Source organism: Microtus oregoni, unplaced genomic scaffold (assembly GCF_018167655.1).
Source record: "Microtus oregoni isolate MIOR12 unplaced genomic scaffold, Mior012 000032F_ref0000030, whole genome shotgun sequence".
NCBI lineage: Eukaryota > Metazoa > Chordata > Mammalia > Rodentia > Cricetidae > Microtus > Microtus oregoni.
In genome coordinates this window covers 15600076-15612924 of record NW_024543091.1, presented here as the reverse complement: position 1 = coordinate 15612924, position 12849 = coordinate 15600076, and the positions used below count along the sequence as shown (strand labels likewise).

Sequence of the window (12849 nt, the reverse complement as noted above, 5' to 3'; positions counted from 1 at the left end):
TAAGCCAGTAACATTAAAAAAAAAACCCACTTCATTCAGAAACACACATCTTAAATGTAGCCCTTTTCAACAATTATTCAATTTGCAAATCTCTTTTTAAGAGATTTTAATTATGCTTATTTCTAGTAAGACTATAAATAATCTCTGCAGTGAGTAACACACATGAAGATCCTCAAAAACTGACCTGCATTCTCACTTAGAAGCTTCACTTCTAAGCTGTGGCTGAGGGTGCAGACTGTCACCCCAACTTCCCAGAGGTGGAAACAGGAGAAAAGCTCAACCCGAGTAACTTGAGGAGACCTTGTCTCAAAAATGAAGTTGGGAGCTCAGAGGTTAAGAGCACTGGCTGCTCTTCCAGAGATCCTGAGTTCAATTCCCAGCACCCATTGGTGGCTCACAACCATCTATATTAAGATACGGTGCCCTCTTCTGACCTGCAGGCACACATGCCGACAGAACACTATACATAATAAATAAATACATTTAATAAATAAATATTTTAAAAACTGAAGTCAGCTGAGGCTGGTGATACACATCAGTGATAGAACATAGGCTCAGCCTGTGCTGGGCCCTAGGTTCAACCCCAGCATCATGGGAAAACAAGTTCATTTCTAGAAAAGGTCTGGGAATAAGCAGATGTGAGAACCTTCTGAGGTGTTGGTCCCATCACCATTCACTGATTATACTATCACTTAGTGAAATATGCAATTGTTTAAAGAGCTATGGAGCAGCCATGAAAAGCATTTTGTGCTGAGATTTGAAATATTTAATACAGGAAAATGTTAGCAAAGCGAAACACACTGAGAATATGCATAAAATGACTGTGTAGAAAAGGATATCAAAGAATGAACACTCAAATATTAGCAGATGGAATGAATGTCAGTTCACAGGGATGGACTCGGCAACTTCATGCATGTGCATGAGCTCTCCTTTACCAACCACCAGAAACGCTAGTTCACTCTATAAAGAACTTCAAACCATCTATTAGTAGTTTTAAAACCACAGATTCTGTCTAGTTCTTACTGTAGCCTTTTCTTAGTGGGAGAGATATGGAAAGTACTTATTCCAACTAGAAGCATCCACTATGGAACCTTCACACATGTATCTGACCTAAATGCTTTCAGTCCATTTTCATGAACGAACACAGCTTTTAAAGAAGTAAACTTCAAACAAGTACCACAAACCATTAGCATGTGAAGTTGCTCTGATTGGTATTTTATTTCTCCTTTACAGGTTCCACATAATAGACAAAGGTTTTTTGATAACATATTGTTATCTTTGCTGGAGATGATCATATGATCATTCTAAACAACACAAATGTGTACATACAAGAGACTGAGGTTTCTGCAGCCTATAAACACCTCTTTGGGTTTAAAAAGGAAAAAAAGCAATATACGACAATTCAACCGCAACTCTCAGAAAAACACGTTTCCTGACCAAACATGAGCGCCCTGTACATGGACCTATCATCAAAGACAGCAAGGCGCCGGGGGAAGCCAAGAGCAGCTCCTCACACCAGCTCAGAAGACCCTCCCCATCCAGCACCTCCTCAAGGTGCTCCATCTTCATCACAGGAAGATAGCGGTCACCCCAAAAGAAGACAGGAGCAGCAAATAAACATTGTTGTAAAATCTGAGTGTCTTCCACAGTATTTCACACCAGCATCTCAGGAACTCCATGCAAGCATGCGTACCATTCTCTAGATTGCTCCCTTCATTTCTCAAGAAAGGGAACCAGGTCTTCCTAACTGATTTTAGGTGCCTGGGAAAACTAAGTATTTCACCAGAAGGGATATAAGCAATGCTATTTGATAAGAGTAAGAATAAGGAGAAAGCAGCTATCTTGAAGAAAAGTGTGCTCTACTCACACTAAAGTATCAGACCAATGCACAACATACTGCAAAACTGTAATACAATACGGTCAAACACAATGTCAAATATGAAACTGTTCAAGCACATGAAGATCATCTTCGGAAAGACAAGCTGGGTTCTTACTTGTAGCTACCTTTGTGTAACTTTAAAAACTGTTGTCCCTCAACAAGGTCTGACACTGATCTTGATACTTGTTAGGAAGTTTGCTATGAGGCAATGGTGGCTCAACAGTCAGGTTCAGAGTTCGCCCGGTGCTCATCTTCAGAATTCATCCGAGGACTGGGCATCATCTTCATCCCTCACTTCTCGGTATCTCCCTGAAGACTCCCCTTCTGGATTGTAGCTCTGCATTTTAATATTCAGTCTCTCAGCTAGTTTCTGTGCTGCGAGCTTTGCCTGCATCTCCTTGAAAATAAGAACAAAGCCCAGGTTACGCATGTACAGCTTCCCTTACAATATTTCAATATGACCTGGGGAAAAGGAGCTTATACAGGAAGTTGACAGTTGTGTCCTGTGAGACATGAGGTGATGTGTCTGTCTGAGAGTTGTCAGCCTGCTGCAGTTGCTAGTGACTTCCACTGACAAGCCATGCTGCAATTGAAACAGCTTACTTCTGCACAAGAAACTGAGAAATCAAATTAGCACTGCGGCAGCTAGGAACAGACAAATATACTAAGTGTGCATACACACTGAACCAGCTGCCTATATTAGAAATCACCAACGTGGTGCCAACGTCTCCATCGGACAAGACTTTCTTCTCTAGATTAAATCATGTTGTCTAGGTTTGAAGAGTATATCTCAAAGGCACACACACATAAAAAAAAGCCAAGCATTAATGCTGCATGCTGACTGCTCCTTGGTAAGTTTTACAGAAATTAACACTCAAGAAGGTCCAGGTAAGTTTCAGACTGGCAGTGGACTTTTCCATACATAAGAATTACCACCAACTGCTGGTAGGCCTCAGGGCTCATCTCTGATTTACCTGACCTCCCCCCCACCCCACATTCCGGAAAGTCAACAGCCCCTTACCTCAGCCCACAAACATGAGTAGGCATAATTGGTATCTACTACTACTATTCTGTCAAGCCAACCCATTTCAGAAGGGTTCAACCTAAAAATATCTCAAGACAGGTATTTAAACTACCCCTAGAGACAATTCAAAGGCCACTCCTCCAGCACAGCAGTTGGATCTGATACTAATTTTAATGCAGAAACACAAAGGGCCAAAGGGCCATAAAGATCCATGCCAGCTGAATGTTTAGGAAAAGCCAAGCAGAGTCAAAGCTAGTTTGACTTTAGAAGATGCAGGAACCTGACTAAAATCCAACTAAATAGTTCAGGAGAGGGGTGAACTCTTTCTTTCCCAGAAACTCAGAATGTTATAATCTAACCATAACTAATCTCTACACTTATTTCTCCCATCCTGCTAATCTGAACAAACTATATCAGTATTATATATTTTATTTATAGACAAGGTCTCACCATTTATTTGCTGTGTAGACCAGGCTAGCCTCAAATTCAAAGAGATCTGGCTGCCTTCACCTCCCAGCTGCTGGAATTAAAGTGACAGAACTATCGGTGTGCACCACCACACCTTAATATCCATTTTCAAAACTTATATGCAAAACACAGTGCTATATACAAGTGAATAAGACCCAAAGTAGGAAGGGCCATGAATAATGGTCTCAAGCACCCCACCAGCAGCTGGCAACCCAGCATGATCTCCTGTCCTTCTGGGCTGGCTCCTGCACTGTGGGAGATGGAACTGTCTCCCTAGGCAGGTCACTGAGACGATGCCGCATGGGAGAGGGGCATATGCTGTCCCAGCAGCAGCAGCAGGTTGATTCACATCACTCCAATCCTCTCCCTGGGTCTACTGGCGAATTACTACTGAAGTTTCCTATAGTTCTAGCAACTTTGTGACTGAAAACTAGTAGCACATCTCTAAAACCTGATCCTTCTATTCAGCCAGGGTAATTTCTGACTCCTGAAGCAGTAGCTAACACAGACAAGAAAAACCCAAGACTCCAGAACTACCTCGTAATTTTGCTTCTGTTCTTTCTGCAGGGCCAGTGACTCTTCTATGGAGAGCAGCTGTGCAGGTAGGTGGTGGAGCGGAAGGAGGCGCGCTGCTGTGATGTCATCAAGATGCTGCCTAGCCCTGCGTCGCTGCTCTTCTGAAGGAGATTCACCCCTCTGACAATGACTTGGTGAGTCACTCTGTTGAGTGGGTAATCTGAGAAAGGAAGAGCAGGCACAATCAATGCACGGGTCAAAGATGGTCTTTAGCCCAGGAGCCTACTGCTTCTGTAGGGTAAAGAATGAAGTCTGTCCATGTTCAGTGCTGACAATGGGTACATGTAGATTCCTGCCTCTCCTCCTCACACCTTACACGCCCCTTCCGTTCACCCAGAGAACACTGTAAAAGAGCTTAATGCCTACTCAAAGGAAGTAAACATGGTACTATTCCTGTGGAATATATAATAGGCACGGACAGACTGACCAGTTCTGAAGAAAAGGTAGGGGTTGGAAGTGGAGGCTCGAGGGAGGAACTGACAATTATAGCCCCAGAAATGAGAACCTTCTCCTTCAAAGATTGAAGAATCACCGGGGACAGGAGATGGCAGAGAGGATGGGTGGTCATATATGAGACAGTGCTGTCACTATTAACTTCATGAATGTGTAAGTCTCAGAAGAAACTGGCATTATGCACTGTCAATGAACCTGAGATGTCACTGAACACTCAGGTACTGTTTTATAGCTAACTGGCCATGTACATAGCAAGTTCTGCAGAGCCGTGAGCAGATGAGGCAGTCTCTAATATCCAGATAGTACACAGATCAGAAAAAGAAAAGTCAGAGAAACTAGCAGTGGTTCTCAACCTTCCTAATGCTGTAACCCTTTAATATAGTTCCTCCTGTGGCGACCCCCAACCATAAAATTATTTCATTGCTACTTCATAACTGGAATTTTGCTGTTATGAATCATAATGTAAATATGATATGCAGGATATCAGATTTGACCCCTATCAAAGAGTCATTCGAGCACCCACAAAGATGTCATGACCCCCAGGTTGAGAACTGCTACTAGCACACCCTCATCTCACTGTGCACACAAAGCTCCACTCACACACAAGCCCAATGACACATATTGGTGGCCAGATGCAGCCTCTCTTGGTCTCTTTTATGCACAGGCTGCCCCTTCACTCTCCAACTCACCAATCCTGGTGGCCCTCACTGCTCATTCCTCACCTTCCCTATTCCTAGCCACACAGCCATGACTGGGCCACCTTACTCTTTGACACCGTGGTCTTCCAATGTGACCTCCTAGGAAGATGGGGGCTCGGCACCGAAGACGAGACTCCTTCGAGACACCTTTATCAAAGGCTATTTTTCTAGCTAAAAATTAATGTACCAGGACCTTGTTTCTAAACAGAAGAAACCACTGAAGGTTAAAATGATAGTTAGTGGAGTAGGCTTAAAGTCTTTGCAAGAACAAACATGATGTTGGTTTTGGAAGCTTTCTAAGAAAATGCCAGTTCCCCCTTTGTGTCTGGCACCACCTACGCATGTCAAGATGGGCAATTACCCTGCACAGTTGGCCTAAATGCTACAAACACAATTCCTTTCTCCTCAAAGAACTCGTTTTTTTCTCAGAAACATTATAGCAAAGAACGTAAATGCAAGATTTTTCTCCCCCATTTCCACCAATCTATTTTTAGTTAATTAAAAAAAAAAAATCCTTTTAGCTTCCCTTCCCTGGGAACTACTATCACCTAGTTTAACATTTCTCCCAAATTTGGAAACCTTGAGTGGCTCTCTAGACCCAGCCTCTTCAAGAAGTAAATTCTTTACGTCACCCTGCCCCACCGCTCTGCTGTCTACTTGTAGTGAACTCGCTTCATTGTGTTTTGTTTTTGCTGATGAGGAGCCCATTAGTTCCTGCAATTGCTTCTCTCGGCTTACAACACAATTGAGGGGGAGCTGCACATCCTGCAATTGCTTCTCTCGGCTTACAACACAATTGAGGGGGAGCTGCACATAGCAAATGGTACCAAAAAAAGTCATGATCCATCTGCCCTCCCACTGTGTTTATTATGAAACACTGGCTAAGTATCTTGATACACACTATTCCCCATCTGCTTCTTAAAACCCTGTTAATAACTTGCCTTCAAAACTAACATTTTTCCAAAAACAGTCCTGCAGTCGAGCCATGCTGGTCTATTTCAGTCTGCTCACTCCTGCTTACACCTCTCACAGTACACACAACATTCCCAGAGCAAGCCTGTTCCTGACACTTACACATTGGTCTTAAACTTATGAGGAGGGGGCACTGGGTTTTTGGCTCGCATTTCTAGCACTTCCATGTAATGAGGCCTCTTAGGAGTCTCTCTCTGGAGCCCTGGCACGTTCTCAGTGCTGGTGTTTTCTTCTGAGGGCTCACTCTGGTCTGCAATTGTGATCTTTTGCAACTTAGTGAGAAACAGACTGTCAATACCGCTGGAAATGTCTTCCGCTTGACTTGAAACAGGGCGCTGGGGGAGATGTTCGTTAACTTCAGATGAGGGTGCCCTGGCTTTGCTGCCTGGAGCTGCACCCGTGTTCACTGTGCAGTCAGCCTCCAAAGTCTCTTCGTTGCCTCTGGGAGTGAGATGTGCAGGTCCTTGTGTTTCTGAGGTTGTTCTGAATGATTTGTCAGGAACTAATGATGAAGTATCAAGCATCAGGTCAGAATTCTGGGCCTTGTCTACGTCGGTATCAACTCTTGTGGCTGCTTTTTGCCTTAGCTTACAGTCTACACTAACAGGATGAAACAGTTCACTTCTTGCTCTAACCTCTTCGTGTTCTGCAATGGCAGCTTTCAGTTTGGCGATGGTGTCTGAAATCTTTTTACCTTTGTCGGGCAATTTGCAAATGAATTTTCTGTCGAGTGCAAAAAAGAAACCAACATGTACGCATTAGAGCCATGTTTTTAAACTTGAAAACACAGTATTTAAAAGACAAATGTAATCCTCGAAGACAAAAGGAATCAAATGAATAAAATTATTCTTATGCTCCCCCAATCAAGGGAGTGCTTTGAATGGGTAATTATTTCAGAAATAAAGGTTGTATCTTCCTAAGTTAAATCTGAAATTCTTCAAGCCCAGTCATCGACTGCCCCATGGAAAGTTATACACCCGATCATATGTTGAGATGCAGTCAAAACCCAAGCTATCAAGAACACAGCACAAAACCACCTGAGGCACGAATAAGAAACAACTGAAATCCGTCTCTGCACACGCACACATTTATTCTGAGCCCCCTAAAAATATGAAATTCTGTTCTTAAGCATTTAGAAAAACAGACAGTCAACCAGTATAATAAAAATAAAGATCAGTGATTTAAAACAAACAAAAAACATGATCTCTGAATGAGGCTGCTCTTTTGGGTCAAAGGCACAGTTTGCCATTTCTGTAGGGAAAGGTGAGTACATCAGGTTTCCCAGAGGTCACATAATGGGACGACATCACTATCTTACAAAGGAAGATGGACTTGCGTGTTTTTGTGTTTGAAAGACTGCTTAGTTGTTTCTGATAAATTGGTAATGTTCTAGATTCAGTATACACAAACAGGAGCTCTTCGGGATGCCCAGTAAATCATAAAGAATCTAAAACGGAGCCAGCCTTTAATCCCAGCACTCGAGGCAGAGGCAGGCAAATCTCTGTGAGTTCAAGGCCAGGCTGGGCCAGAGCGAGTTCAAGGACAGGTTCCAAAGCTACACAGAGAAACACTGTCTCAAAAACACAAAACACACACACACAAACAACAAAAAAACAAGAAGAATTTAAAAATGTCCCATGATCAGCAGGACAGTGGTGGCACACGCCTTTAATCCCAGCACTCGGGAGGCAGAGGCAGGCGAATCTTTGTGAGTTCGAAGCCAGCCTGGTTTATAAGAGACAGCCTCCAAAGCTACAGAGAAACCCTGTGTCGGAAAAACCACACACGCGCGCACACACCCCCCCCCCCCCCCACACACACAAAGAGGTCCCATGATCAAAAGGTAAATTTATTGCTAATATTAACAGCCCATCTACCTGTCTCGAGTAGGAACCCATCCTGCAAAGTGATCACTTGCTCCTTGTGCTCAGTGAAATTCCCTCTCTGGTTCTTTTCTTTGGTTATGTAACAAATGGAGCCCTCTTAGGTCCTCTATTCATCGGCATACCACGCATTCATAAGGACTTTTCAACGGTATTAATGCCTCTCTGCACCTCAGCGTCCTCTGCTTTTCCAGCCTTCTCCCCTTCCAGCCCGGCGCCCATTTGTCAGGATTCCATCAGTTTGGCTTTTAACTAACTAAACGTCTGCCATTATTCCCCTCAACTAAATAGACCCGAAATAAAATAAATAAATAAATAAAAATAAAAACCTTGAATCCATTCCTCTTTCCCAATTTTCTCATTATCCTTTGTGGCTCCCCCGAAACTTAAGCCACCTGTTAACTATGAATACATATTTATCTCCAAATTATTCCACCAGCACTTAGTCTTCCCAGTCCCTCGGCTGCCTTCATAGTTCCCTTTCCCCCTTGCTGAAAATCTCTAGAAAATTATCCTTTTGGTGTCTTTTGCCTCTTATTACTTCAATTCCTTTCCAGAACCAAGCTGCCTTTCAAAAAAAAAAAAAAAAAAAAAAAAAAAACAGCTATCGTCATCTACCCGTTTACAGGGGAAACTTTCCAGGCCTAATTGGCCACTCTTTACAGCTCGTTCTCCCATCTCCTTTGGTTTGGGAAAATGTGGGGCTCTAGATGGAGAAGGGGGAATCAACACGTTCTGCTCAGGAGGATTTGGTACCCAGACTCTCTCAAAGCCGTTGTGGGAACACGGAATCAAGCAGGCACTGCTGCCTAGTGAGGGCCAGGCAGCATGGAGGCGCGCAGCGCGCAGCACGGGCCTGGCCAGGAGGCCTGAACACGCAAGGTCACCTTCGCCCGAAAGGCCGCGGTGGGGAGCGAGGGGCTGGTCCTGGATCCCGACCCCCGAGGGCCTAGTCCTTGATCCCCATCCCGATCGCCGGCTTCCGCGACCCCCCCGAACCCAAGCCACCGCTTACTCGTTGCGCAAAAGTCTCTCCTGGCGCCTCAACCTCTCCCGCAGCTCCGCCGAACTCCGCTGCCCCAAGTCCTCGGGAGCTGGGGGCTCGAAGCCGCGGGGCAGCGAGAACATTGTGCACGGGCTGCGGCTGGCGCGGCGGGCAGGGTTCCGCGGCGGGGCCCACAGCGGGCGCAGGCTCCGCGGCCGGCGGCGACTCTGGTGCGGGAGCGGGAGTCGCCATTTTCCCGGAAGAGCGCGGCTTCTTCCAGCCGAACGGAGTTTTCTGGAAATGCCGGAAACGGACAGCGCCAGGAGCAGGGGGCGCCCGGGGAAGCGCGCAGGGGCGGAAGTTACATCACCGCAGACGCGGGTTTGGCGGGCTTTCGCGGGGTGTGTGTCTTTTGCTTTCCTGGCTTTTCGCCTGCGCTTTGAGAAAGTATGGGACTCCCACTCCAAAGACCTACTGACTCACTTCTAGTAAGTAAAATATGGCAGAAGTAATAGACTGTCTCATCTAAAATTAAGCAATACAATTTTTGGACAAACATTTCGCAGGGATTCCTGAATGAACAATAACCACAGTAAAAATAAATGACGGGGTTGTAGAGATGGCTCGGTAGTTAAGAGTGCAAAGTGTTCTTGCAGAGGACCAGAGCTTGGATACCAGCACCCCTGTTGAGTAGCTCACAATTGCCTTTAACTGCACCGCGGAGCATCTCACAACCTTCTCTGACTTCTGCAGGCACCTGGTTCGCATGTACACACACAATCTAAACTTAATAAATCTTTTAAAAAGTAATGAATGACCAATATAACTAGCCATAATAAAGTGCATATTATAAACACAATATAGCTAGGCGTGGTGGTGCATGCCTATAATCTCAGCATTTGGGAGGCAGAGGCAGGGTTATCTCCGTGAGTTCAAGACCAGCCTGATCTACACAGTAAGTTCGAAGCTACATAATGAGACCCTGTTTTAGACAAAACAAGATTTGGTTATTTGACTAAGTCAGACTATCAGAAATTAGAAAGATTGACTGTGTCAACTTAGAAAAAAAATGAAGAACAAGTGAGATTCTTATAGACTGCTAATGTTCGGAAGGGGCTTGCAAAGAATCTTTCTGAAAAATAGTTTGATAATTTCTGATTCTGGATTTATTAAAGTTTAGTGTAATGATCTTGAGGTTCATCTATGCCAATGCTTTTTATATTGCTAAGTCGTACTGCACTATATGAGTTTGTTTATTTGAGTTGTTTTCAGTTATTATTGGTCATAAATCACTGTCAATATTTTTGTATAGGTGTTCATGTCAACATAAACTTTCATTTTTCATAAGCACAGACTTATTAGGCCACATTATCAAAGGGGACAGGATGGAAGAACAGCTCCATTCTGTTGCCCTCCACAGCCTGAGAAGTTCCTCTAATCTTTTAAGGACTTCAACTCAGGCCAAAACAGGGTTTGTAGCTTTAATGCAGAAAATATTCAGGACTAGCAGAGTAGGAGGCTAATAAAACTATTTTAAGATAGGCTTAATTAGGAGTGTGAAGAGAGGTGCTCGGACAGAATGTATAACAATCCCGGATGCAGACATGGGCTTCTCGAGGGAGAGTTGCCATTCGTTGTTTTTACTGTACTTATACTTGATGGGTTTTGAAGCTATTATCTTTGTAGCATTGCTAAGAAATCTAAAAGAGACCACAGGGTGTGGTTCCTGACTGTTAGCTCTCAGGAAGTCCATATATCCAGAAATGAACTCAAGATGGACTATAGAAGGATTTCTGGTGGTTAGATAAAAGCCAGCATTTTTCAAGAACTTGTAAAAAGGACTTTCCATCCCCAGAAGGAGCACACACACACACACCTACTTGCCCTATTTATAATCCGCATGATTTAGTCACCCCAGGCTTCTCTAGCACTCTCTCACTATGATCTATCTGTTGCTATTTCCATTATTCTACACCCCCCATCCCGCTACATCCCTAACCCTGGACATGTTCAGTCTGCTTTTTCTCTCCACTCTGGACTCTTCTGGATGCCTCTGGATAGTTCTCTCTCTCTCTCTCTCTCTCTCTCTCTCTCTCTCTCTCATTCTCAATAAAAAACCTTGCCTCTAATAATGGAACAGTAATGTTGAAAGTTTCTTTACTGTGCCCCCTCACATGCACTGACAAGACTACAATTGTTTGGGTAAAAATATAGACCAGAGGGATGCAGGAAGGTAGGGCACCTTCACTGTAAACAGAATTAAAGTCTTGTTTGAGATTCTCAGAAAATGTAAAGACCTGCTCAAAGTCAAACATGTTCAGAGCTTAAGCCTGGTTTATGGCTATTTTAGCATAAAGTCTTTCCCAATGAAAGGGATATTCTCTCTGGCACAGCCTTTGTAGCAAGTGTGCTAGAGTGCTTGCTTCTGAGCTGGCACGAGACTTTAACAGGCTCCAGGGTGAGAGGATCCCTTCCCTTCCCGTGTCCTCATATTTTCCCCCATCTTTCTATACTGCCTCAATATGGGGTAAATGAATGTTTAGCCTCTTAAGAAGCCTTGGGGTAGTGAATGTTTAACTTCTAAGAAGCCGCCAAACTGTTTCCAAAGTGTCGTTATCATTTTTCACTCCACAGGCAATGTACATGAGCACCAGTTTTCCCACCTCTCCCTCATCAGTTGGTTTTTGTTTCAGTTTGCTTTTAAGATTTTAGCCTCTAGCCCTTTGCCCAAGTGCCCTGGCTTAGATACACTTAAGAAATTGCACAGAACTTGCACTGAACATTTTTATGGTGTTGTTTTAGTTAATATTGTCAACTTGACAGGCTTGACACAAACTTCTGACCTTCCTGATTTTCTATTTATTGGCCACTCTCACCCTCTTCCCCTGTCACAGCCTCACACATTTAGGTAGGAGAGAGTAAGAGAGGGAACGGGGAACTAGAATGGAGGTATGAGGAAAACAGTGAGAAAAGGAAAAAAGAATGGGAAGAGAATGATGTAAGAAAAGAAAGACAAGGGGATGAGTGAACAAGAGTATATGCTTTATTTCAGAAAAACCTCCCAGGGGCATCTCTAGTGAGAGCTCCAGAGAGCTCAGTACCTACTTATATATAGGCTGGGACAGATATTGTCTCGGGACAAAAGGTAAAGAGTTTGGGGGAAATTTGGGGTGTATATTTGAAACTTCCATGTCTACAGTCCTGCTAGTTAGGAGAGGGAAGTCCCAAGACCAGGGAAGAGAGATCCCTCCCTCAGGAATAGGCAGGTGGGGAAACTTAGCAGTACTTATCTGAGTTCGTTGGACCTACAAAGGATAGATCCAAGTTGACTTCATGAAGCTTACATGATTTTTTATATTTATTTATTTATTATGTATACAATAGTCTGTCTACATGTATGCCTACAGGCCAGAAGAGGGCACCAGACCTCATTGCAGATGGTTGTGAGCCACCATGTGGTTGCTGGGAATTGAGCTCAGGACCTTTGGAAGAGCAAGCAATGTTCTTAACCACTGAGCCATCTCTCCAGCCCCCTTACATGATTTCTTTTTAAGTTTACAGAAATAGATAAAAAGTTTTAGATATATTAGTATTACCATTATTTGTAATCTGCACTGAAATCCACATTGTAGAAAAAGCAGTGAACTTAAGTCTTTGAGTCATAGTAAAAGCTTGGGGGACTCAAAAATTATCCTGGGTTAAAACATTAGCACTCTTTCTGGAAGGCTAAATATATTATAAATTATAATATGCATAATAAATTGTATATAATTATATAATACTATGGTAATATTCTAGTATACCCAATTATATATAGAGAGTTATAAATTTCTGTTGATGGGCAGTTACCCTAGGCTTCTGTGGTTGCTATGGTTTAACTGGGAGCAGTGGTCATCTTTGGCTGTCATTCA

At 43.6% G+C, this 12849-nt stretch overlaps 1 protein-coding gene across 1 annotated transcript; it reads right to left on the bottom strand.

Annotated features, from left to right (window-relative positions):
• Positions 1-1194: 1194 nt before the first annotated feature.
• Polr2m (RNA polymerase II subunit M) lies at positions 1195-9255 on the bottom strand. The gene is made up of 4 exons (XM_041679512.1): positions 8969-9255; positions 6173-6793; positions 3909-4107; positions 1195-2276 (listed from the first exon to the last, which is right to left on the bottom strand). The coding sequence occupies exons 1-4, from the start codon at positions 9079-9081 to the stop codon at positions 2133-2135; spliced, it is 1077 nt and encodes a 358-aa protein (XP_041535446.1). The 5' UTR covers positions 9082-9255; the 3' UTR covers positions 1195-2132.
• Between the last annotated feature and the right edge of the window lie 3594 nt (positions 9256-12849).

Excerpts from the sequence above, each read along its gene's own strand:
- Polr2m (XM_041679512.1), bottom strand. The coding sequence starts at position 9,081 with ATGTTCTCGCTGCCCCGCGGCTTCGAGCCCCCAGCTCCCGAGGACTTG. Across the intron at positions 4,108-6,172 it reads CATAAGTTTAAGACCAATGT|ATTACCCACTCAACAGAGTG; the intron begins GTAAGTGTCAGG and ends TTCCTTTCTCAG. Across the intron at positions 2,277-3,908 it reads AACAGAAGCAAAATTACGAG|GAGATGCAGGCAAAGCTCGC; the intron begins GTAGTTCTGGAG and ends CTTATTTTCAAG.